The 26,028-nt window shown below is 48.7% G+C and overlaps 2 protein-coding genes across 6 annotated transcripts in view; one reads left to right on the top strand and one right to left on the bottom strand.

Annotated features, from left to right (window-relative positions):
- Positions 1–9,376, top strand: part of PAIP2B (poly(A) binding protein interacting protein 2B) — a 32,653-nt gene extending 23,277 nt beyond the window's left edge. Inside the window, exons 2-4 of the mRNA XM_045788225.2 lie at positions 900–1,048; positions 3,243–3,419; positions 4,325–9,376. Coding sequence (XP_045644181.1) covers positions 911–1,048; positions 3,243–3,419; positions 4,325–4,381 — 372 coding nt within the window. The 5' untranslated portion in view covers positions 900–910 and the 3' untranslated portion in view covers positions 4,382–9,376. The remainder of the gene's footprint in view (positions 1–899; positions 1,049–3,242; positions 3,420–4,324) is intronic.
- Positions 9,377–13,334: 3,958 nt separating this feature from the next.
- Positions 13,335–23,261, bottom strand: NAGK (N-acetylglucosamine kinase). 5 transcript variants are annotated; one of them, XM_087863512.1, is made up of 11 exons: positions 23,122–23,261; positions 22,473–22,759; positions 20,268–20,352; positions 20,015–20,113; positions 19,067–19,208; positions 18,206–18,316; positions 17,400–17,512; positions 15,875–15,962; positions 14,830–14,927; positions 14,288–14,366; positions 13,335–13,644 (listed from the first exon to the last, which is right to left on the bottom strand). In XM_087863512.1, exons 2-11 carry the CDS (start codon positions 22,475–22,477, stop codon positions 13,454–13,456), a joined length of 1,011 nt encoding a protein of 336 aa, XP_087719638.1. In that variant the 5' UTR covers positions 22,478–22,759; positions 23,122–23,261; the 3' UTR covers positions 13,335–13,453. The 5 variants fall into 5 exon arrangements, with proteins under 5 accessions (XP_087719638.1, XP_087719639.1, XP_045644179.1 ...); XM_087863513.1 differs by having other exon boundaries at positions 22,473–22,773; positions 23,122–23,242; XM_045788223.2 differs by lacking the exon at positions 23,122–23,261 and having other exon boundaries at positions 22,473–22,944.
- Positions 23,262–26,028: the final 2,767 nt, after the last annotated feature.

Below are 26,028 nucleotides of genomic sequence, written 5' to 3'. Positions count from 1 at the left end.
TCTTAGGAGATTGGCAATGGTTTAAAAAATAATAATACTCAGTGCAGAAGAATAGGCACTGATATCCTACTGGTGGGAATTTAAATTCTCATGGCAGTGTGGCAATAAATCAAGAGCCTTTAAAAAAGCAAACATAGTTTCCAATGTAGCAGTTCAGTTTCTAGGAGTTATCCTAAGGAAAACACTGAAAAAGATGGACACAAGAAGTTCATCTAACCTTTATAACATGGAAACATTGGAAATACCCCAAAATACAGTATGGTAGTATGAACACAGAAATGAGAAAAGGCAAATGATAGTGCATCGTGCTGTTAGTCTAAGAATGGGTGCTTGGGGGATGTGTGTGTCTTTGTGTCTGCATACACATAGGGGAAGTCAGAAAGGTTATATGCACTACACTGTTAATCGTTTTTAAAACTCTGGATAGTTGGTTAACACTGGTAACCTTAATTTTCTCCTCTTTGTTTATTAATAAAATGAGCGTGTATTATTTTTTGAAATATGTTTTATAGAAAAACAGCTTGAGAATCAGAATAAGGGGCAGTCGCTCACAGTGGTCATTAAGAATGCATTTCCTCTACCTATTTAAACATTAAGGAAGCTGTGTGATCTTGATTAGGTTCTGGAACCTGCAAAAAATGGACTTGAAAAGATCTCCTCCTCCCACTTGCCTAGAAAGGCTAACTGAGCCTAGACAGTTTTTTTCTTTTAACTCTTTAAGAATTCTACGTCTGTTTAGTTGATAACTGCAGAATATGGTTAGTTTTCTAACAGTTACAGACTAATAGTTTCTGTTCATCTATAGTTAATAACTTTGACTTAGAACTTCAGAAGCTTCTGGAAGAATCTGGATGTTCTAGGTTTTCATTTCCTTGATCCTTTCTTTTGCTTCTGTTTAGGTTCTGTCATAATGAATGGATCCAGCGTAGCAAACACATCACCTAATGTAAAATCCAAAGAGGATCAGGGATTAAATGGGCATGATGAGAAGGAAAACCCATTTGCAGAGTACATGTGGATGGAGAATGAAGAAGATTTCAACAGACAGGTAAAGAAAGAACTGGAAGGCTAAGATGCATGTAACTCAACAGCTATAATATTTTACCATTAGTCTGTAACAAAAGAAATGGGTTTGTTGGCTTGAGAATAATTTAAAAATGCATGGAGGCCTGGTCTGGGCTGACCAAGAAGCCTCTTCAGCTGGTAAGACACCAGAGTGTGGTACTTTGGAGGAAGATACTGATACTTTTCCATCACATTGATTACAAGAGGATCTCATGCCCTGGTGCTGTGGTATAGGCTTCTGGGGAATAGCAGCTATGTGTAGACGGGCCAGCCTAGCATGCTCCCCATATGGGAACTCAGGGACTGGCAGAATGTATGTCTGAGATGGAGAAGTGTGTTAGGTGGGGAAAGGCTAGACTGTTTGAACAAAGTCTCAGCAGTAATCCATTGTCTTGTATCTCTGTGACATTAATAGCCCAAGGTAGGCATTCTAGGGAGACAGTGATTCTGCAACCACATGGTTCTCCGGTGCTGGTGCTGTGCCACAGCCAGGGCGTTGATCAGCTGAGTGACTGAAGGATAACTGGAAGTCTAGCCACTGGGAAGGGGCGAGAGCTAAAGGCCAGGGAAGGGATCTCCTTTTAACCAAGTGATGCCAAAGTGTTCACATCCTTTCGGGAGGACATTACATGATGATTAGTTACGTGGCCACTGCCAGCATGGGACATAGGAAATGCGATCTTAACAGCCTGGTGCTCTGGGAACAAGAAAGCAAGTTTAGTGGGGCAGCCAGAAGTTACCCCCACCCAGTCAGCTCACTGTGTCATGATTTGTGTGACTATCACAGAGATCACGCTTGCAGTCACATCCCTGTGCCCAGGTAACCATTTCTGTGGGTTGTACCTGGGAATGAGGGTGGATTTAGTAAGGAGGAGCACACTATTAGGCTCTTGGGTAGAGGCAAGGCAGATCTTGGGCAGTCATGTTAAGTCTTACGGCTTGGAAATACTGCGTGGTGGTTGTTAGTTAAGTACTTTGTAACTGTCCAATTTACTTGAGATCAGTGTGGCTAATTGTAATGTCGAAGACTATTTTTACGTCTTGTGCTGCTGGTGACTTGAATTCATGAATAAGTATGTGGCCTAGTTTGGGTGATTCTTTTTGCTTGACTTCCCCTCTGATGGTGGTGCTAGTGAGCTACGCATCTGTCGCCACTAGCCCACAGGAAAGGGATGGCCAAACGTAAAGCCCAGGGCCTGTTAAAATCACACTTAATCTGCAGAGCGGACCATTCTTTTTACTAAGAGTTAATGATGTCTGCAAAGAGGTTTAAAATATCCTAGATACATATTGCTTTAGTTTAGGACAATCTTTAAGAAACACGGAGCTGTTTAAATATTCATATTTTTCCTTGTTTTGAAAGGATCCCTACATTGATGACATCATTTTCTGTTGGTTTGCCAAAAAGTGTTCTTTATATCTTTCTAAGGTTCTGAAATAATTTTTCTCCTTTAGGGGCCTCATTACCAAAAAAAGAGGGCCAGAAGCTGAGAGTTGGTTTTGATTTAATCTCCACTATCCAGGTAGTGGTCTAGTTATGTAATTCCTATACTTTTTTGTACTTGTAAAATGGGAAATTTAAGAAGAGTTGCTTCTTAACAAGATTGAGAGAAGAACCTCAAGCTTTAAAATGATTTTCTGTAAGTGCCATCTGGATGGAACGTGTCTGTGTCATATAGAGATGTTGGAAGAGATGTGAAGGCCTGGACTTTCTGCTCTTCTGAATAACTGTTTCCTTAGTTTTATTGTTGATGGAATTTGGTTGAAAAAACTAAAACTTGTGTTTTCTCTAGCCAGTCATTCGAAGCATCGTAACTCTTAGTAGACCTCGTACCAGATCATTCTTTTTTTTTTTTTTTAAAGATTTTATTTATTCATTTGACAGAGATAGAGACAGCCAGCTAGAGAGGGAACACAAGCAGGGGGAGTGGGAGAGGAAGAAGCAGGCTCCCAGTGGAGAAGCCTGGTGGAGAAGCCTGATGTGGGGCTCGATCCCAGAACACCGGGATCACGCCCTGAGCCGAAGGCAGACGCTCAACGACTGAGCCACCCAGGCACCCCGTACAAGATCATTCTTAACTGCAGACTAATAATGTCTGAAAGAAAGAGGTAGAAAACTGGAAGGGGGCGAGTCACACTGGGATGGTAAGTGTGAGCTCCTCACCTTTGCTTGCTAGGTGGAGGAGGAACTGCAGGAGCAAGACTTCTTGGACCGCTGCTTCCAGGAGATGCTAGATGAAGAAGACCAAGACTGGTTCATTCCCTCACGGGACCTGCCTCAGGCCATGGGACAGTTGCAGCAGCAGTTAAATGGACTGTCCGTCAGCGATGGTCATGATTCTGAAGATATTTTGGTAAGAGCTGTACGTAGTTGCACATGAGACATAGTGAAAAGAATATAGGATTTGGAGTGACAGACTTTCTTTCTGGCCCTACCGCCTTGGGCGAGTCTCTGGCCCCTGTTTCTTCACCCATCATCCCATGGGCATTGATAAGAGGATGCACTGAAGACGCATTGCACCACACACAGCGTCGTGACAACATTACTGTGGCAGCAGCGCCAGCTTTCATTTCCCCCAGTGGGCCTTGCAAAGTAGAATTGGGATTAAGGATGAGAATTTGAACACAGAAGAGGTTTGATTTCAAATGATCACTTGCTGTTCTTTCCTTTCACTATTCCTCAAATCTGTATTTATAGTTTTGAATGATGCGGTTTTGGAAGGAACATACTCCTAAGAGGCCATTTTCCACTTAAAATTAGAAGACTGGATAAACCAATTTCCTGCCTTTCATGTTTACTTAAAGTCAGAACTCTGTGAGAGACTTAGTTCTCACAGAACTCCTGTTCCAAATGACGGCCCTGTGGTTTGCTCAGGTTTTGGACGTTCACAAGAGGGTAGGTAACCAAAGAGAATACAGCGAGGTGGAAAATAAAGGGATTGTGGTCACCAAACTGCTTTGGTGAAATACTCGAATTTTCATCGAGTTAAGGTACTCAGTGAATTGAAAAATTATTTTTGGAGTCAAACTTGCAAGCCTCTAATGAAAGCATCATGAAGAGAACAGGAGTCTAAAGCAGAAAGGAGAAAATGAGGTTGGTCAAGGCTTAGTATGTCAGGAGCCATTGAGGGCAGCCTGGCAATAGCAGCGTGAGCTTTTTTCTGTCTTGGAGGCTGAGAGGAAGGTATTGGTCATAATGGAAGCAGGGAGAAAATAACTTTTTAAAGTGGGATTTATTATCTCTTGGTTCTTATTTCAGAGCAAAAGTAATCTGAACCCGGATGCCAAGGAATTTATTCCAGGAGTGAAGTACTGAGCTGACAGAAAGCTTTGAGGAGAACTTGTATGTCCCCACACCTGGGGACAGTGCTGCACAAAGAGGCGGAGCTGAAGAAGGGGGTGGGGCGGGCAAGGGGTGCACAGTGGGGAAGGGGGATAGCGGTTTAACTTGACACTGTGACTGGAGTAACTAATGTGCTGAGTCTTACTCTACAAGCCTCTGAGTCTCTGAGTATTTCTCTTTTGTTCTACTGACTTTGGTTTGGAGCAGTTTCCTATTATTGTTGTTGTTGTTGTTGTTGTTGTTGTTGTTATTATTAGCTTTTTGAGTTAAGGAAATTGCATTCTTTTTCCCCTTCATCAGGAATGTTCTGCTGTGTGTGCTTAAACAAAATAAGCTGACCAAGAAAATCTGGGTGTTTAAGAATGCCCTTCTCACCCTACTGTACACTTACCAAGGGCAATGAACACTTGGAGAACTACTTACTGAGTCTGTTAAGCTGGATGAGAAGAGGGACAAGTGGAAGAAGGAGGTGTTGCAAATCAGGGTTCGCAGCCCCGCTCCCCTGACCCCCAGGGCTTTCCTGTGATGAACCAGATTACCATGGCCTGCCAAGCCCACGTCTCCTTGCCTGGAACCCATTCAGGAAAACACAGACTTAAGTACTGGTTTATGGTAACTCTTCTGATGGTTAATGAAGGTTGTAAACCGGCAGGGGTGGGTTGTGACAGTGATTGTCATTTGGGTCACTCAGTCACTGCTGGCCTGTTCTTAAGCCTCTGCTTACAGCCACCATCAAACTCATTATTCATTATTTATGAGGTAAAAGAGCTCTAGGGTGGGTTTGTCACTTTGTCCCTCATGGCATCTAGTCCCCTATTTCCCTTCCACCCTTAGCCTCCTCTGTTTTTAAGAAAAGATATTGTTACCAAAGGGGAAGGCGAGGCATGCTGTGCTGGGCATCAGCTCCAGTCTGGACTAGTCCAGCTTGAATCCTGTTGATTGTGTCTTAAGAGTATTTTGACAACTTTTTGCCAGCCCCATGAAGACTTGATCCTCCTGGTATCTTCCCTTAAAATTATTCCCAATAATTTTCCCCACATAAATGTATTTTTCAGGACACCAGCAAGAAGCTCAGTTCACAATTTGGATGCTTCTCCCCACCTTACAGAATTATGCAGAAGAACTCAAAAAAAGCCTGGGAGAGGGAGTCCTGCTTAACCCATGTGACCATGTGACCCACCGGGACAGTTTCAGCAATTATAAAATTTTGCTGTTCCCACATACCCAGCTTTACAGGTTTTCTAGGTTGGGGTCTTTGGGTATATTCCTTTTGTTTTTCCTGACTATAAATCACAGGGGGTTTTTGTTGATACTCATAAGGGATTAAACTGGGCATGAGAAGCTGCCTTTGTGTTATAAAGATGTAGGCGGCAGAATCAGGTCTAAGGGAGAATGTGTGTAGTCTTGGCCATCCACCTAGGATGAGGACTTGCAGAGGCCTGGGGAGGGGACAGCGGCTTCTGTGTGACTGCTGCTGTGTTGTGTGACAGGCCTATCAGGAAAAGGCCATGTAATGAGATAAAGTCTGTGTAAATTCAGCATGTGAATATGGGACAGAGGTTGGAAGGAAAAGGACCGGTGTCTAGAAAGCTTCGGAATTTCTCCCTTTTCTTAGGTGCTCCCTTGTTGACTTTTTGAACAGCCACAGGCTAGTGTCAGATTTAAAATACAAACCCACATCTTTTCCTCATTTGAGTCTACAGGATGGCATCATTTGAAGAATGGCCTTCCCCGTTAGGCCACATGTCAAAGGAGAGTAGCTTAAGGAGCTTCTGTTGCCAGGTGTGCACATTAACTCCCAAAGCCTCTGCCTCAAGAGAATGGAACATTTAACTCATTTCCAGGGACGGCTATGGATAAAGAAACTTCTTTATTGCAGCTTCAGCTTTCAGCTGGGGTCGTTGCCTCTAATAGGGAGAGGGCCTTGGAAGAGCAGGAATAGAGAGGTCTGTCCCAGGGCTCTGTTTCCTCCTTCAGTCTCCATTAGCTTGTCCAAGCTCAGAGTCCTGAAGGCTGTGGGGAATATATTGAGATTGCAGAAAGAGCCATTTTCTAGAGCATGGGCGTCTCCGTCACAAAGATACAATGGATTCTAGTGTGGCTCCCAGTCTGGAAAGTCCTATAGGGATCCGGCTGGAGCTATTTCTTCATCCTGAAGGTTGCTTTCCTGACCAGGATAGGCTGAGATGTTGGGTGCAGTGCAAGGGCTTGTCTGTCTGCTGTGGAGTTCCATTTTGGATGTCAGTCTTTAGCACGGTTTCACAAGGTAGATTTGGTCACAAGTAAGAGAGCTTCCTGCCAGATGAGCAGTGGAACCTGAAGGCTGGACTTCCCAGTCCCATTCAGACATGAGAGTGTGCTGACTCCAGGAGCCAGAAGCAGCTAGCAGCACGACACTTTTCTTGTGCTGCAAAGTTTCTTTCCATAGCCCAGCTCTTTTCTCCGTCAGTTGTGTGTTGTGAGGCGGGAGCACAATTGTCACCCAGATCATAGGCTCAGCTAGAGAGTTTGCCAGCTCCTTATTAGAAAATGCATGGGGGTCTTGTTGGACCTTTGCTGGGGAAAGGCTGGGGGGCCCTGTCTCCGACCTTTCCTCATAGGAACCAGTCTGGGTGCGTGACCTTTTAAAGGTGAGGCAGGTACTTTATAAGTGATTATTTTGACTTTGAATTTAAGCCACTACTGTGTTTAAACTTGTTCTGTTGGCAATTGGAAGTTTGAGAATTCGTATAGAGATAGAGTGTGCGTTTTCAATGAGTGCCAGTTCTGGCTGGTCCCAGTGTAAGTTTATTAGTGACTGATTTCTGAGTTTTGTGATTATTGGATTCTAAACTCCAAGATGAAAATTATTTTACCTCTTGCCCTTCAAGAGAAAAAAACAAGAAAATGCCTTTTCAGTTTCTCCGGGCCTTTGAACCGAAGTGGGAAACTTGACAGCTACAGCACAGGCCTGAGCACCTGCAGCTGTGGGTCTCTGGGCGTTTCTGACTGCAGCAGTTGACTTTTGGGGTCACGTATGGTCAAGCCAAAACAGACTGTAAGGAAGAGGCTGGACTTTTGCAGCACCTTTAGTTTTCAAAATCAAAACAGCTGGAGTCTCTTCAAGGTTATAATGCTAACTATGGCTTTAAAAATGTTTTAGTGAAATACTAAGCAGCATTTTTTAAAATTGTGTATTGTCCTTAAATTGTGTCTTGATTTTGGAGAGGCTAGGGAGTAAGGAGGTCATTACAATACTCTAGCAATTATATATGTCAGAGAGGAAAGTTGTGTGAAGAAGGAGCTCCAAGAAACCACTTGACTGAATCCTCTCGTGTTAATGCTGCTGCAGACCCCATGTAGAAACATCAGGTGCCCGGAAATCGACCCTGCTGTGATCAGAGAGGACTGCTGTTCTTCGATAAGGGTCCCAGGATCGCAGGTTAATGGTGGTTCTTGGTTTAGGTGACGTTTAGGTATGGGGATGAGCAGACACCTCACAGATTTGCCCAAGATTTGGGGATGGCCACCTACTGGGGAAGACTGTGTATCCCCAGCCACTCTCCCAGGGGATAATGCAATAGTTTGGAAAATGAGTGGAGAGAACAGGAGGATTGACCCAGTTCTGGTGTACATGGTGAAACTCTAAGCTATTTACTAGAAAATGGTACAGTGTTTTCACTGGTAACGAGACACTAAGTGATAATCCTGCCCCAGTAATTGAGCCTTCAGAAATGTTTAATGCTTGTTATGTGGTTTGGGAAGCAGGCATTATTATTTTTTAACAACTTTATTGAGGCATATTTTACATATAAAATTCACCCATTTCAGGTATACATTTTGGTTATTTTAGTACGTGTCCTGAGTGGTGAGACCACAACATAAAACATACTCAGCTTTAGACATTTTCCATCCCACCCCATGAGATCTTTTGTGTCCATTTACATCATAGTCCCTGTTCCCAGCCCTGGGCAACCACTTATCTTTCTGTCTCTACAAATTTGCCTTTTCCGGGCATCATATCAATGGAACCCTGCAACTGGCTTTTTCCCTGAGCATATTTTTGAGTTTGATCCATGAGGTATAACTTGTGTTGGTAGTTTGTTCTTCCAGACTGCTCAGTGGTATTCCATGGATGGATATGCCACGTTTTGTCAGCAGGGAGTCTTGTAACCTTAGATGTCAGCCTCCTGGGGGCTAAACAGAACCCGCGGAGCGCAGGACCGTAGGCAGGCTGTGGCGCCCAGCTCATGAACAACTCATCCCGACCAGCGTCGCCATCAGTAGCTCCTCGCGACGAGCCTACACTGCTGCAGAAATTTTTATAGTTTTGCAACTTCTTTTTTATAAGGAACTTTTGTGCTGTCTACACATCAGGACTTCTGAAGCATCTGATCATTGAACGAGTATGTTTTGAGTGGACACGAAAGTGAAACCATCTGTGCTCTGTTGGATATTTTATCCTCCCGAACTGGATGGAGGGGAATCTCTGAACTTTCCCAATGCAGTATTGTCTCCATTACAGAGTTAACACGTGTTCAAGATTGCGCTGCCTTCGTTGGATGGGTTTGGAGAGCCGGGCGCCAGCAGAGCGGGAGGGGAGGAGAGAGGGAGCGGAGCGTGGAGCGAGAAGCCGCGAGGGTCTGCGCGTGGCTTCCCCGTCGTGGTGTGGATGGCGGAGCGCTGATGTGCCCGGGGCAGCTTAGCACCTCCAGCGGGCCTCCGTCTTGACTTTCGGCTTTGAGCCCTGTTTCACAAGTGTTTAAAAGCTGTTTCCGTTCCTTTTTTCTCCTCTAAACACACATAACGTGGTAGTTATTAATATGTCTTTGGGGGAGGGGCAGGGCTTTAAAATCGAAGAAAATGATTTTCATAAAAATATCAAAAATGGGGAAAAGTTACTTTTTAAAAATTTTGCTATGCAAACCAAATGGCAGCTGTGGAAAAATCTCAATAATATGAGGAATAAAATGTATTTACTTGCCGGCAGTGGGATCTGTTTTTCCTAAGGTTGGGTGATTATATATCATCGTACAGGGAATGTATGTGTGGTGTGTGTTTCTGAGAGATTTTTTTTTTTTTAAAGACTTATTCATTTGGTGGAGGGAGGGGGCGGGCAGAGGGAGAGAGAATCTCGAGCTGACTCCCTACTGAGCGTGGAGCCTGACTCAGGGCTTGATCTCACAAGCCAGAGATCATGACATGAGCAGAAACCAAGAGACACTTAACTGACCGGCCACGCAGATACCCCTTGTGAGATTTCTGTCTCAAGACGGATCATGGTTTTAGTTGCATCGTTTTCCGTTCTAAATAGTGTTGCAAAGTAGTAAACGCGTTGGTTTGGAAGTGGCAGACCTGAGTGAATCCCACCTCCAGCACCTTCTCAGTGCCTTCAGCCTGCACCTCAGTTTATCTATAAAGACGCAACACCTCCCTCCTAGGACTGCGGTGAAAATCAGACCGAATTTCAAAATACTGCCTGGCATGGGGAGGGGGCTTAATACATAGCGGCAGTAATGCGCACGGTGATGTGCACAGCTCTGAACAAAGGCGGTAAACAGGAAATCCTTGGACCCGAAAGGAAATTGGATAGCTGTTATCTTCCTACCAGGGGAAACCTGACTCCTATCTAGAAAACAAGCAAAGGTTCTGAATCTGCCTTTCAACTCCTGCACAAGTGTGAGAGCCTGCTAGGGACCAAGCACTGTCCTCGGTACCAGGCCTACGGGGTTAACAAACAGGCACCGTTCTGTTGTGGGGATGTTTGGTATCCGTATTTATTCAGTGTACACCTAGCTCCAACCTCCCAGTGATTCTCTGACGGGGCTTTATCACGTGGCAAAAAGATCATGGGACCAGACCATGGCCCGTGGGTTTTGCTTTGAGTGCTGTTATTTCTTTGCTGCCTTCCTAAAACCACGGGGGAAATACCTGAGCCTGTGTAGAGCTTTCTGAGATACCATCACTATGTACACACAGGCCTGAACTATTCATACCCTTGAAGATGTGAATGTTGTATTCATGCACTTGAAACATTTCATTAAACATACTTGAATACATTACAGAAAAGCAGATATTGTAAACATGCAGTTCCAGAAATTTTTGCCAGCTTCGCAGCTGGTATAAGGTGTAAGGGTGTACTCATTTTTAATCCTCAGAGCACCCCTCACAGCCAGCAGACATTCAGTGTTTGCTGAATGAATGTGACAGATGAGGCTGTGCTGGTCATGAAATCACACAGGCAGATGAAAGTAGTGTGTGGGCTTCACTTGAGGCCAGTTCCTGTTCTAAGCTCTTGCCTTGGCACAAGGCTGTTTCAGGCTCGTCTCCAGTGCCTTGATAGTATGGAATGCCAGTAACTGCTCCTGTTATTAGGGAAGGAGACTCCAAGTTTAAATGAAAGGGGGAGAAACCCATTAAAAATGACAATGACTTTCTGCACTGCAACCTCTGTTACTAACTGGAAAATAAGCCACCCATCACATCTCTGGCTAAAGGAACTAGGAACACATTGGACCTTGTACACTTTATTTTTTTTTTTAAGATTTTATTTATTTATTCGACAGAGATAGAGACAGCCAGCGAGAGAGGGAACACAAGCAGGGGGAGTGGGAGAGGAAGAAGCAGGCTCATAGCAGAGGAGCCTGATGTGGGGCTCGATCCCAGAACGCCGGGATCACGCCCTGAGCCGAAGGCAGACGCTTAACCGCTGTGCCACCCAGGCGCCCCTGGACCTTGTACACTTTAATACTGTCTTTTTTTTTAAAAAAGATTTATTTATTTATGAGAGAGCGAGCAAGCAAGCACACGCACACAAGATGGGGGAGGTGCAGAGGGAGAGAATCCCAAGCTGACTCCCAGCTGAGCGTGGAGACTGGATGCAGGGCTCAATCCCATAACCCTGAGACCATGACCTGAACCGAAATCACAAGTTGGACTCAACCAACTGGGCCACCCAGGCACCCCATTGTCTTTATTTTTTTTTTAACTAACGTTTATTCAATACTTATGTACTAGGACTAAAAAAATCGATCAAGATGTGCTCCTTGCTCAGCTCTCCCAATGGAAATAGTAGAGCCTAGACAATGGTAAGGAAGAGAGATCGCCATATTCTTGAAGACTATAAACTCTTATGTTTATGTTCTATTATACACTCTCCACCAATGAGATTTTAGATTCTAAATCCAAAATACTGCTTGTTCCTGGTCCCAAGATCACATAAAAAGCTTCTCCAGGGGCGCCTGGGTGGCACAGTCAGTTAGGTGCCCAACTCTTGGTTTTGGCTCAGGTTGTGATCTCAGGGTCATAAGACCAAGCCCCACATCAGCTCTGCGCTCAGCTTGAAGTCGGCTTGAGGGTCTCTCTCCCTCTTCCTGTGCCCCTCCCGCTGTGCGCTAAAATAAATCTTTAAAAACAAAACAAAACAAACAAAAACTCCTCCAAAGCTCCCTGACACTAATAAGTGTTCTTAGGACTGTGAGATATAGCAAAGACACCTCCTCTATGTCCTTCTCTTTGCAAGCTTTTTACCAGATGTATGGGACTTGCTGAGAGCTGGCCCCTAGTGATCTGGACCACAGGAGATGTGAAGGTGGCTGGCTGTCTCCGCAGAAGCGACTTGGCTTGAGTTCTTACTGCTCAAAACGCTGGCTGCTTGTGTTGGGCTAGGGCTGATGGGAGGAGAGCCACTGCCACACTGTTCTACACTATGAAAGAAGTGTCATTTGACTTGAGAAACAAGTATCCAAGACCTCTTCAAGGGCTTCATCAGCACTCAAAAGCTATAGGGTAGAGCTCCCTCAAGTGCAGATCCCGGACCTCTGCAGCACAGATCACCCAAAGTATTCGGTAGACATGAACATCTCCACCTCTTCCTTGACCTACTGAGTCAATCACCTGATACAGGAGGAAGACAAAAATCTTAGTTGAAAACAAGACCTAGAATAACCAATGCACATGTTCCATGCCTTCTAACAGCTTACACTCTGAACACCCGCAGAGGCAGCCACTGTGGACCAAGACTGTCTCCAGTTCACCAAGCACCATGCGCCGCACAACAGGAAGCTTTGGGCTTCTCTTTACCAATCAAACTAGAAGGGTCCAAAGGACAGAAATCATGTTTGCTCTTCACTGATGTTCATCATTCCGTGTCACACAACAAATGCAAAATGTCATATTATAACCAGAGCCAGGCTAGAAGTCACCAGGAATAAGTAGGCCATCTCGTTGTGTCTAGTTGGCCTTCTTAGATCTCAGCCATCTTCATAACCTCTCAAGAACTCATTCATGGGGGCACCTGGGTGGCTCAGTCGGTTTAGCATCTGCCTTTGGTTTGGGTCATGATCCCACGGTCCTGGGACCAAGCCCCACCTCAGGGCCTGCTTCTCCCTCTGCCTGCAGCTCCCTCTGCTTGTGCTTTGTCTCTCTCTCTCTCTCTCTCTCTAATAAATAAAAATCTTAAAAAAAAAAACTTATTCATGGGGGGAAATCTGCAAAATATGCTGTTTACCTATAAGGACCAAATTCAGCGAGGTAATTCTCACCACCACAATGGTACCATCTCTTAAATCCTACTGGGACTATCAGGAGGAGAGGGTGTGAAGTGTCTAGGGTTACTTCCAGTGATGCTCTCCACAGAGAACACGTAGTTCCAGGGAAAATGGCTGGGTAGGAAACATTACTCACTTTGACCAGAGAAACTGAGGTCACAGTTACCTGGCAGCCGCACGGCATATAAGTATGCTAATGCTGAGGGGGGCGGTGGGAAGGGATGACACACATGAATTATCTGCCCAACTGTACGGCGAGCAGATTACAAACCACAGGCCAAGCACCTGGGCACGGGGCTTTAAATTCTAGACTAAAACCGTTCCTGAGCTCTCTGGGATAGCTGCCGACAGGTGCAATGAGGATGTACGCAGCAAGTGTGCTCGATAACACAATGCAATTGGGGAGTGGATAAAGTGCATTTATTTTCTATGTGTTTTTCTTTTTAAAAAAAAAGGGGGGGGGAGCCTCCTTTCCAGCACCCAATGTCCACTGGGCTTGGAGGGATAGAGCCAGCCCCTAGGAGAAGGTGTAGGAGTAGAAGGCAACGGCGTTGGCAGTGTAGTCCATGGGGAGGAGGTGCCCGATGTGCCGGGCCCCGAGGCTGGCCCCGCCCAGGGCAGAGGAGTGTCGCAGCTTCATCAGGGTGAAGCTGGAGAAGGAGTTCTGGGCCTGGATCTCTCGGCCCTGGGTCAGCGCCAGAAGGAAACCTGAAGGGAAAGAGGGCAGAGGGCGGAGGTGAGAGTAGACCAGCACCCTGTGGTCGAGACCAGGAGAAGGTGGAGGGAAAGGAGAGGCCCAGGCCCTGAGGCATTCCTGTGCAGGTCCTCGAGGGGCCCACGCACCAAATCCCTAACAGGCAGGGCACCAGGGTACGTGAGCCTAGCAACGGCCGTGGGGTACTGGAGCCTGCAGCCACCAGGCACTCGATGCCAGGAACTCAAGGAAGCAACGGGGCCCTCCACCTACTTCAGAATGTCTAACGGAAACCACACAGCGACCTGAACCAACACTGCAAGGGTGAAGAAGGCAGCTTCTTCCCCTTCTGGCTGCACCTGTGTTGACTAGAGATGTCACCACATGCTGGTCAGAAGCTCTGATTTCAAGGGAGGTCTTCAATCTTTACGAAGGGATGCATGTTAATAAATCCTTTAAAAAGAACATCTTTGTCAATACAACCCACAGGTCCTTCTGGCTCCAAGGAAGCTGGGTGAGACACTGTAAAGGGCTCCCTGGCAGACTGAAGGCAGAGGGCTATGGTCCGTCCAGGCCTCAGGACCCAGGCCCCCAAGTCTTCCCTGGGCAGGCAGCTTTCCTGGGTACCCACCTCTCCAATGCCCACCCCAGGCTCACCTTCCCTCAGCAGCTCCCAGCTCTTCCACACAGAGCCCACACACAGGATGGGGAGGCCCATCTCCCCCTGGAACAAGACCTGGCAGAGAGCGAAATGGACGTTGGGGGCGACCACACCTCTCCAGGGCTGAATCAGGTAGTATCTTAAGACCAGTCCACCCGATCCCTGTTACTCTCCCTCTAGCCAAGGTGGGCTGAAGAAAAGGGAGATTCATAAAGCCAAGGGAGAGAACGGAAAGGAAAAAGAGTGAAGTAACAATAGAGAGGAAGGAAAGAGAAGGGAGGGAAGTGGATGGAAACATGCACCATGTTAAAATAATTTACTATTTATAAATACAGGCTGTGGGCCAGCCAGAGAGGGGAGGTGCTGGCCCCAAGAACTTTTATGTCTTAAAGACTTTTAACAGAGTTTTTCCTCACACCCTAAGTTCATTTAAAATCGTGACCCCTTTACAGAGTTTGATGGGACAGTCTCATCCCTGATGGGAAAGAGCCAAATCTGGCCCAGCAGCGTCCAGGTTTCCTTTCCCACCTCGACTCACCGGGTCAATCTCAGGCAACACTGCCACCACGTGTCTGCCCAGCATCTCCCCAGCCTTCCTGAAGATAAACCTGGAGAGGGGATCTCCCTGCTGAGCACCTGGGGGGGGGGGGGGAGTGGTGAGTACCTAGGGAGCTGCCTGTCCTGTTATTCCCTCTGTTGCAGGGCAGAAACAGGAGGAACACCTATAGCTAGCAAAGGTCTACATTAGGAACGGACGCCCACCTCATGGCACGTAGGTATGCAAGCCTCCAAAGCGGTCTCTCCATCCTTACCGCCCTGCCCCACCAGGTACTTCTCCCCAGGGAGGGAGGTCCTGTACCCAGGCGGCTCATTCCGCTCGAATGAGAAGGGCAGCCCCCACGAGAGGAGCACAGTGGCATCTGGTCTCTACTCCAGCTTACACAGAGTTACCACGTCTGTCCCTAAAGGTCTCTCACCTCTGGGGACCCTACCTGAGCAGCTGGCTGGTGCTCTTGCCTGACCCTCCCATCCAACAGTCTGCTGTTAGTCCGCCCCTCCCTAGCTCTGCTCTGAGAGGGCCTCAGTCCAGCAAGATGTAACTGGGGTCTACAACGTCGTGAGGCTGTAGCAATCCAAATAAAGGGAGTACGAACCTTATAGTGGAGAAACAGCACTGTGCAGACAAGCCCTACGGTTTAGCTTCTCCTGACCCCCAACGCAGCATGCCAAACCTCTCTATGATCGCCTAGTTCTTTGGATATCAATAATTTTTTTTTAATTACAGATTTGCCCGAAGGGCAACCGCTTCAGAAATTTCTCAGAAACAGACATACAGCCTGCACAAGCCATGGCAGCCGTTAAGAAGAGAAACATAGATAATATAAAACAATTGTCGATACAACCCACGTGTCCCGGCTCCACCCCCAGGCCCACCAGTACCAAGGTGCGTGGTGGCAGAGAACTGAAGTCACTCGGTCAGAGGGGAATTAGCTTCCAGTTCCCATACGAACCCCATTCCATCCCCCAATTAGGGAAGTCTTTGGGTAACAAAACCAAATAAAACCCTGCCCCACCTCCAGTACCTTCAGCAATTTTCTGGCAAAACCCAGCAAACCGGCATTTATCAAAGTCCCTATACAGGTGGGTGAGGATTCCTAGCCGATCTGGCACCTGAGAGAGAAAGGGCACGGAGAGTCATCAGAAGCAAAGGAAAATGCCCAGTCTGCCCACCCAAGTTGATCTTCCTGACGTCTGTTCGAAAAGCTGGAATAATGGTTGTTTTTCTCAGTTCTAGAGGATACAAGGATTTGCGATTTCTCATTTGAGGGAAGTTGTTTTCCCCACATGGATTCCGTCGCTCCTTTCAGATCAGCTTGGATACATACAGCACAGAGCACAGATCTGGGAGCACCGAAGTGTGTCCTGCAGTTCCTTGCGGTGCTCCTCAAGAGAATTCTTTGGCGAAAGCAACTGAAGGACTACTGCACATTGCAACTCTCAGAGTCAGTGCACATTAGCAAATTAAAGGCCCTACGAAGTCCTGAACCAAGAAATCTATTCGTTTCTCCCAAACTCCTCTGACCACAGAAGGTCCTTCTCTCCTAACAAACGACCTCTGTAGGTCCTGAGGGACTGACGCTTCCCCAGACTACACACTAAAATGGAAGAGGGGGGGCTCCAATGTGAGCACCTACAGCCACAGAGTAAGCACGTTCCACACACGAGCTCATTCAATCCTTGTAGTGACTTTGTGAGAATGACCAAAGGATAAAGGAGGGCATGGCAGACCCCCCAGCAGGGTTTAGACCCAATCTGTTGGGTCGGGGTGGCTTACCTGCAGCTTCCACAGCAGCTCCTATGGAAACTGATTTCTCTTCCTGGTCCCTCCCTATTCCTCACCTTGGCCCTGGCCAGAGTTTCTCTGTAATTGGTCAATCCCTGAACCTTGAAAATACAGGTCTACCTTCCGGCATCTCTCATCTCCTTCCTTGAGCCCGTCCCGAGCTCACGTAAGGGGCTCCCACGCAGAGAGGTCTATCAAATAGACCTACCTTCCTTCTCCTCTCACCCTTTACCTCGGGTTCGGCTCAAAACAGCTGTTTCCTAACCCACTACAGATAAGCACGGCCCAGACAGAGGAAAGCCCTGGGAAAGAGGTTATGCCTCCCCAAGAACTCTCCCTGCCCACCTCTTTAACGGGCTCTCCTCCCTGACCCACAGGGGCCAGAAGCCCCTCACCAACACACCTGTCCGACCTCTACCTGCCGTCTGAGTGCGCTGCCTCCTCACCTCACCCCGCACTTCTCACTCCAGCCTGCAGTGGCGTCTACCTTCATCTCCCAGCAGAGCCTAGCTGCCCAAGAACGAATTCCAGCTAACCACTTGTCCCCAGCCTGCCCATTCCTCATGCCTGACGTCCTCTTGGTAGGCACCACCCACATCATCATGAATCCTGTCCTCACCCGGAACTTCTCCATCCTCCAGCTCTGATCCAAATTCACACCAACTTCCCTCAGGCTCACCCAGTTCTTCCCCTGCATTCACTCCTGCTCAGCACCCCACTGCCCCATCCCAGTGTGCATGTTTACCAGAGGCAGGGGGCTGTACCTGGAAATAGCTGAACATCGCCTGTTTGATGTAGCCAATGTCATGAGGAGCCGCCTCTAGGTTGTCGATAGAGTCGAACACTGTTTTCACCGCTTGGTGTGCAATCCAGTAGGCTGCGAAGGGCAGAGAGGGCTAAGAAGATGGGCCGATCTCCCTGAGTTCACAGATGAAGAACTCAGACCTAGACAGGTTAGTGACCAGCCAGGGTATGACAGCAAATTAGGCGCCCCGATTTCAGCTGTATCTGACCAATCCACAAAAGGAAAGCTAGGGGGAAGACAAGAGGTGAGGCTGGGTCACACCAGCTCCTGCCCAAAAATAAAGACAAGGTCAGTCAGCTGTCACAAAGACCACAAGTGGTCACTGCCATGAGCCAAAGGCCCCTATGAGAAGGTATACCTGCTACCTATAAAGATGTCATGCAGGAGGAGTTTCTAGACTCCTTTCCTAGTAGCAGACTGGTCCAGCATGTCCTGGCATCTCTGGCCTTAACCTTCATAGTGTCAATTTCTCCCTAAGGACTCCAAAGTCAACCCAGGAAAGCAACGACTATTAATGCCGAGGCGTGAATCTGAACCTGGGTACAAATCATGGCTGCAGACCAAGGTCAGCCACTAGTCCACCATCTGCAACTCTATCTTCTCTCAGTCATTATCCTGGACTCACAATACCTTTTTAGGAGCTGTCCCCAGACAGCCCCAAGCGGTTGGTGGCCAAGGGCAGGGGAGAGGAAGATGGGGAGCTGCAGGAAGGGAAGGGACCAGGGCCCTGAGCCTCAGAGCCAGGCCCAGCTGGCATGAACTCACCTGAGCCCTCGTCCCCCATCATGTGGCCCCAGCCGCCACAGCCGCTCTCAGAGCCATCGGGGTTGATGAGCCTGCAGTTGGAACCTGTCCCAGAGATGAGCACGATCCCACCTGGGGAAAGGGCACGGGAGGCTCAGTGTGGCCAAGGCCCTGCACGGAGCACACAGCTTCTGACTGAGGAAAGAGGATAGACACCAGCCCCGGGCTCACCACCCAGTCTTGCAGAGATAACGGAGCCCAGCTAGTTTCCTGCCTGAAAGTGGAGGGCCTGGGTTTCAAAGAAGCTCCAATCTACACAGAGCCCTTCTCTGGGAGACAAAGAACAACGCGAGCCTGCCTCCTTGCCCAGCTAAGTGACAACCTGCCTCACCGTGTCCCTATTATGCGCCAAGGACTGTGCTAGACCCTGTTCACACAGTGATACTCGTTCAACATCCTAAACCAACTTTGTGAATACAGTTGCCTCCATGTTATAGAGGACGGAACTGAAACTCAAGAGTTCCATTAACTTCTCCAAGATGGTACTGTTGGCAAATAGGAGCGAGTCAAACGCCGACCTCAGGACACAGAGGCCTTGTACGCTACCGCAGAGCTCCGCCCGATTTCTTCCTAGCTCTCCCAGCCAGCCTCGTCCCGGCCCGCGCAGGCGTGGAGTCTCAGGTTGACTGAGACACTGTCCTGCCCTCCCACCCGCGGCCAGTCCTCGCTCTGGCAGGGGCTTCGGCCAGCAAAAAGAGCAAGGCGAAGGAGCAGGGCATGCGGGAGGCTGCCTTCCAGATACTGCAAGACAAGTTCGCCAGCTGTAACTGAGGGGCTCTCCCCAGAAAACCAGTTCTGGGCCTCACCCGCCCTCCTCCTCACCAGCCTGCGTGGCCGTGGCGATGGAGCCTGCGGCGTCCGTGGTGATGAAGTAGCTTTCACTCAGGTGGGGAAATCGCTCCCTCAGCTCCTCCGTCAGGGTCCTCAGCGCGTCCTCCTGCTCCCCACCGCTCAGCGACAGGCCCTAGGCCGCGTGGGATGTGCATGAGCCGGCAGGGCCCCGGCCCCAGCTCCTGTCTCCACCCCCCCCTTCCTGGCGTCTACCCCGACTCTACATCTGGGCATACCCTGCTTATCCAGCTCCAGTCCTCCTTCCGCCCCAACAATGACCCATCAGGAGGCTGCTGGCTGCCAGGAGACCCTGGTCTGGGAATGAACCCAGAGAGGGGATTCGATAATGCCAGGTGTGGATGGTGGGAGGGTCAGCAGTGCCCTCAACGAAAAGTCAGCCAGAAGAGCAAGTGGCGGAGATGGGCTTGGTGTGCAATACGCGGGGTTTAGCTGAGCCTGCAGAACGTGTCACTGAGGCTATGGCCGGGGGGAGTCGGAGCTACAGCAACTTGAGAGACACGTCTGAGCTGAGACTCACAGCTGACATTTAACGAGGGCTTATAGGTCAGGCTCTACGCTCAGCACTCTGGGATGTGTGACGTCATTATTCTTCCCAACAATTGAGGTAGCTACTGTTACGGCATTTCCCAAATGAGACGGCTGCTTAGAGGAGCTAAGTAGCCTGCTAGGGGTCTTGCGGATGTTGAGTGACAAAACTGGGATTCAAACCAGGGTCTCAGTGGCTCTCCAAAGCCCTGGGCTCTTCCCATCCTTATGGCTTGTAGGTGACAACTGAAGCCATAAGAATGGGTGAGAATATGTTTCTAGACCAGAGACTAAGCCCTCAAGGCCTTTCACTCTGCAGTCATCAGACTCATCTAGTCAAAACCGCTGTCTGTGTTTCTGCGCCTTAATTCCCAGGCACTACCCCAGACTCACCAGGCTTCGTAGAGGGACCAGAGGATCCACCCCTGCTTCCAGTTTGGCCCTGTTCACCATCTCGTTGATCCTCTCCACACACTTGTCTGTCCCGATGAGCTGGCCCCAATCAAGGGAAGGAGGAGTTACAACGGCTTGTGTGACCGGTGTTGCCCCTACAGGCTGCTATACTCGGCCCCAGCCACCATCTTAACGGGAGTTACAGAGAATAAAACCACAACCAAACCCACTGGTCCCTCAGTGCGGTCTTTACCCAGTGGTTTGTGCTGAGTCCGTCTGCTTCTGCCAGGATCTGCCCATCCTCTGAGAGTAAAAGGACCTTGGACCGTGAGCCTCCCCTACGGAACACAAGGGGGCACTCAGTCTTGCGCAGACAAACCTGCAGGGACAGCTCAGCGTGTACAGTCCTTGTCATAGGCAGAGCCCAGGGCGATGGTGACAGCTTCGGCAAACCCAATTCCTGTTCCCAAGCCCACTTCTGTGGCTTGGTGTGATGTGCTACCAGACTGAAACGTTGCTCCTGCTTGGCTTCCCTCGGGGATGTCCTACTTATCCTGCAAGACCCTTTTTCTATCACCTAGTCCTTGAAATCTCTTGACGCGTGGCCTACCGCCACAGCTCCATTCGTTAAACCACATCAGTGCCCCCATAACTTGTAAAGATTCTGGTAAGAGTGTTTAGTTGCTTTTCTGTCTACCTCTCACCAGACTACAAACTCCACGGGGCCAAGCTCCAGACCCTTCATTCATTCTCATGCCTGGCACAGGCCAACACTCAGTAAATGTGACTAAAGGGACTGGCACATGTCTCTGCTTCTTTCAAGATCCAGCTTCAGCTGCCAAGTTCTTTAAGACACCCTTCAGAGAAACACTGACCAGAGGGCAGGGAGAGTCTGTACCTACTTACGCAACCAAATGGTGAAATGCTTATTACTGGGGGAAATGGTAGTTTGGAGGGACGTCTGTGGTGGTGTGATGTAGGTTTCTTTATTGATCAGTACTCTTGGGACTATCAAAACAGGACACTAAAGACCTGCTGATCAAACTCAAAGATGGCAAGAAGTTTCAAGGGGTAGTTAATGAAGGAGACAGCAAATTCAATGTCCAAAAGAATCTCTTGACAAACTAGAAAAATAGGTCATGTCTTACACATGAACATAACAGGGATGAGTGAAAGGTCCTGTACTGATTTTCAAAAAGTGCAACAGGTACAGGATGGGGGAGGTCAACCTTAACAATTCACGTTAACCAAAAAAAAAAAAAAAAAAAAGACACGTGGGTCTGTGAGTCAGCAGTGAGATGTCCCTGCCACACAAGTAATCCCAATCTCAGATTCAAAAGTAAGCGCCCAGGCTGTGACAAAAGCCACCCTCTATTATGCCCAGACACACCCAGATTTCATAGAATGCTCCCACTGGCAGGGGACTTGGCAATCATCTCATTCATCCCTCTTCTCACTATACACATGTGGTAAATGTAGCCCAGACGGGGCAAAAGTCTTGCCTGTAGTCCTACGAGGAAGCGGTATTACAGTAAGCCCAGTAAATAAGTTTCTAAGCAGGAAAAATGCAAGAATGACAGAGGGTTCGATCTGGAATGCTGACAAGAACGGAGGTGTTCCAGGTATCCGCTGGCAGCTGTTCTAGCTACCAGATCTCCTCCTGCAAGGCTCTTCATCCTCGGCTTCCATCACACTCCTACTCCCCACTCCCCAGTGCAGCAACTTCACACCTGACACCTGTTCAGCAAAACTCTCTCCGGGGTCCGGAATAAGGAAGAGGAGCTTCTGGATATAGCGCGAGATCTAGTGGGTAGTTCATGGGACAGAGGAGGGGTGTGGTTCCGCCGTGAAACATAAAAGACCCCGCCGCCCCGGGTGTGGCCGTGCACACGCAGGGTCCCCGCGCGCACACACACCGCTCCTCCGCAAGGCCCCGCAGCTCAGAAGCCCAAAGTGGCCGGACCCTAAGGTGCGAGGGCACCAGCCTGCCAGCCCGGCCGCGGGCTTCCTTCCTTCTGCCCTCCAGCCGCTTCCAAGCCGCCCCTCCCGGGTTCCCTCCGCTGAGCCGCACTCACCCCTCCACACCCCCGTAGAGCGCGGCCATGCCCTTGCTGCCGCCCCCGGAGGTCCCTCGGCTTGCTTCTCTCCCGCCAGCCCGTTGGCTCGCTGGGCGCCGCCCCCCGTCACGTGAACACCCGCGCCGTCCAGCTGACTTGCGACGGCGTGTGCGCGGGGCGGGGCGCTGCTAGCCTGCCGGGCTGGGCGAGCGCGGTCTTCGGCGGCTCCTCCGGACCCCGGCCGGAGGCCTCCCCTCCTCCTGGACCCTGCCTCCGGAGATGGATGCCGGATCCCAAGCGGAGGAGCCAGAAAGGGGTGTTGGGCTCCCACCCACTGGACAAGTCCCTGCCCCGCCCGCACACACCCCCAGCATCCGGAAGTTGCTGACAGCTCCGCCTACCGCATGCGCACTGCTTATTAGCCGCGTAGGCTGTGGGTGATCCGCGCCGAGTCGCAGCAGCTGACAGTCCAGGGGGAGTGTATGGACTGGGGGGCCACCCTGGAAATGAGGCTGTGCGGTGGTGGCTCTGTCGGTTAAGCGTCTGCCTTCGGCTCGGGTCGTCATCCCAGGGTCCTGGGTTAGCCCCACACAGGGCTCCTTGATTGGTGGGGAGCCTGCTTCTCCCTCTGCTTCCTGCTCGTCCTGCTTCTCCTGCTTGTGCGCTCTCTCTCGGTCTCTCTCTCTCTCTGTCAAATAAAATCTTCAAAAAAATTAGGCTGTCCAACCCAGCACCTGCCTGGCGATAGCAAAAGGCACACTTACACACAGAAACACCACGCAGACTTCGTGCTGCGCTTGTGCCGAATATGCCTAATCAGGAGTAACTAGAATTGGGCTGGGAAAGGAGAAAAGCCCTGGAGGCTGTCCTTCCAACCCACTGAAGGGGGCGATCAGCTCTTAGCACCCGCTCAGTTCAGTTCTTCGTGCAGGGTATTTGCGAGGACATAGACTAGAAACCTGTTGCTGCCCTCCAGCCACCATCCCACTCTCCTTCCTTCCGCGGGATTGGGAAAAGGGAAAGGGAGCGAGAAGGGGGGGAAATACTAACCAGGTTGGGGAGCCAGGCTGGGACTCCTGGGAGCCTCAGCCTCGGCGGGTTGCTCCAGGCTGTTCTGGGCCCAGGGTGGGGCGGCTTGTCGGGCCAGGAGGGCGGTCAGCTGCCCTTGCTCTTAGAGCTGCAGCCTTAGGGGCAAGTCTTTTGCAGGGCAGTTCACCAACTGGCTTGGTCCCTGCTCTGCCCGCTCCCCATCCCTGGAGATACTTTCTGTGTCCTCTTAGAGAAACCCTGCACTAGTAGTTTCTTTCCCTGATTGCCAGTTGGCTCTGGTTATGTTTTGGTGTGAACCTTTGGTGTATGTGTGCTCTTTCAGACTGGAAGAGAGGAGTCTTACTGCATGACTTATTTATTTGGGATGCTGAAACACTACAATGTAACCCTCAGGAGTAGTTGAAAAGTAAATCACTGTGTCCTAGAGAATATCAGAGAGGCAGGATTTTTTTTTAATGCCCACCTGAGTCATTTATCTTTGCAGAACATCTGAGCTGGAAGGTGCTTAATCCAACACATGTTTTTAGAATCCTGGAACTCTGGTGGGATTCCGGTGGGATTAAACTGGGCAGGATTTTTTAGAGGAGAGGAGATTGTAGGTGGATTTTAAAGGACTGTACCTTTTTTCACACTAGTGCAGTGAGCCTTGGGACGTGTATGTATGATAGAGTTTCTCTTTGTACTGCTTGTTTAGAAAAGGAAGCAAAAGAGAAAGTGCCCAGATTCAAAAACAAGGATTGAGTTCACCATTTATTAGCTTTACTAGCTGAGGACCTTGGGTTAATTATACACAGTTGCTGCTGCTTCTCGTGTACGAAATGGAAATGATAAACACCCACCTACCCAGACTAACACAAGATTTAAATATCAGAAGAATTTTGGAAACCTTAAAGTACTACGCAGATTTTAACTGATTTTTACTTATGTTACTAATTACCAGCTGCGGTCCAGCCCAGTAGCCACATGGGACTACTGAACACTTGAAATGTGGCTAGCACACTTGAGATTGTAAAACACAGGATTGCAAAATAAGCTAACAGACCAGCTTGAAAATTCCCTGAGCGGACAAAACCAGTCTAGTCACACACACACAAGGCTTAATTTAGCTTCTTTGGCAAGACTAACTTGACCTGGGTCATTTGTTCCTTAGGCCTCTAGAAATCATAAGCACAACTTGAACTGTTCCCCAAAGTTCATAAGAGGTAACCACTGACCAATTCCCTATCATTAAAAAAAAAAAAACTTTAATATTGTAACCATACAGGCTGCTTTTAGGCAAACAGGCTTGAGCAATGGAATGTAGAAAGGGCCCACAGCCACCACTTGGCTGAATCTACAGACGGGCCTATGGGGTGACCATAGGTCCTAACTGAACATAGAGCTCCTTAAAACCAGGCACAGTTACCAAAAAAGGGAAAATTCCATTATGTCACCACACCTTCTCGCGCGTTTGGCCTTTAAAAACAGCCCCCACTCACTGCCTTGTTGCAGACAGCCTCCCCTCTGCGTTCGTGCTATTGCTCCCTTGCGGTGTATTCAACAAACTACTATCGCCTTTGTTCTCCCTCAGGTGAATTCCTTCACCTCCGGCTCCACCAGCTTCCACCAGACCCTCGCCCGCTGTCTGATGGAGAGATACCCCATTTAGACACCACAATAACCAATCGCACAAACGAATAAACGGTCACTGTCTTGTCACTAAATAAGATGGGTGTGTTTTTTTAAGATTTTATTTATTTGACAGAGAGACAGCGAGAGAGGGAACACAAGCAGGGAGAGAAGCAGGCTTCCCACCCAGCAGGGATCCCAATGTGGGGCTTGATCCCAGGACCCTGGGATCAGGACCTGAGCCAAAGGCAGACGTTTACAACTGAGCCACCCAGACGCCCCTAAATAAGCTGGTTTATAACCATGTATCTCTGAGCCTCATTCCATGTTTTGGCTTGCGTTCTCCTGGTCTACAAACTTTTTGGTGTGTGCTCAGTAAACTTTCATTAATTACTACTTCAGTGATTCATTGGTTTTACTTCTGTTATTTCTGAACTTTTAACAGCCTTGTACATTATAGCTTTAGAAAACTCTCAGATACTTTTATCTCATTTGATTATTTTTTGAAGATTTGATTTATTTTTGAGAGAGAGTGAGCGAGCACAAGAGAGTGGGGGTGGGGGGAAGAGGGAGAGAGAATCCCAAGCCGACTCCTCACCAAGTACAGAGCCCCACGTGGAGCTCGATCTCACAACCCTGAGATCATGACCTGCGCCGAAATCAAGAGTTGGGTCTCAACAGAGCAAACCACCCAGGTGCCTCTTGTTTGATTATTTTAACAACCCCATGAAAATATCAGAGATTTCTTAACCACATATTACAAGTGAGGAAACAGGCTCTGAAACCGAAGCAATTAGCTTAGCCTCACACGAATACATGTTCCTCACTGTGGGGGTGCCAGTTACAGGAAGGAAGTAAAGATGTGGCAATATATACAAGTATTAACCTCTATGTAGCTTTGTAAAAGTTTAATGGTCCCTTTTACTGGGCTTGCAACATCCCAACAGCTGCCCCCGGAGTGCTCATGTGGTTGGTAAAGTCCTCTTCCTTCCCCAAGCCACAGCCTTGTTCTTTGTCCCCCGGGGCTCCAGGGGGGCCAGATTTCCAATGGGAGTGGGGGCGGTGTGGGGCAGGCAAAACGAACAGCAGGAAAATCTCTTCCCTCCCAAATCCACGTGATTTGGGGTCAGAGAACTTTGGGACCCAAGGTCCTCAACAGGTTATGTCGACTTGGTTCATGAAAGCACAACCACATCTGTTTTGACTCATTGTATTTCCAGGGCTAACCTCCATACAGGGCACATGAGAGGAGGTCCATAAATAGTTCTGAGAGTGCTTATAAACCATAAAGCACTGTGT

This window comes from Ursus americanus, chromosome 7, assembly GCF_024610735.1.
Source record: "Ursus americanus isolate L20-20 chromosome 7, mUrsAme1.1.p, whole genome shotgun sequence".
NCBI lineage: Eukaryota > Metazoa > Chordata > Mammalia > Carnivora > Ursidae > Ursus > Ursus americanus.
Note: the sequence above shows the minus strand (reverse complement) of the source record. Positions and strands in the feature narration are given on the sequence as shown.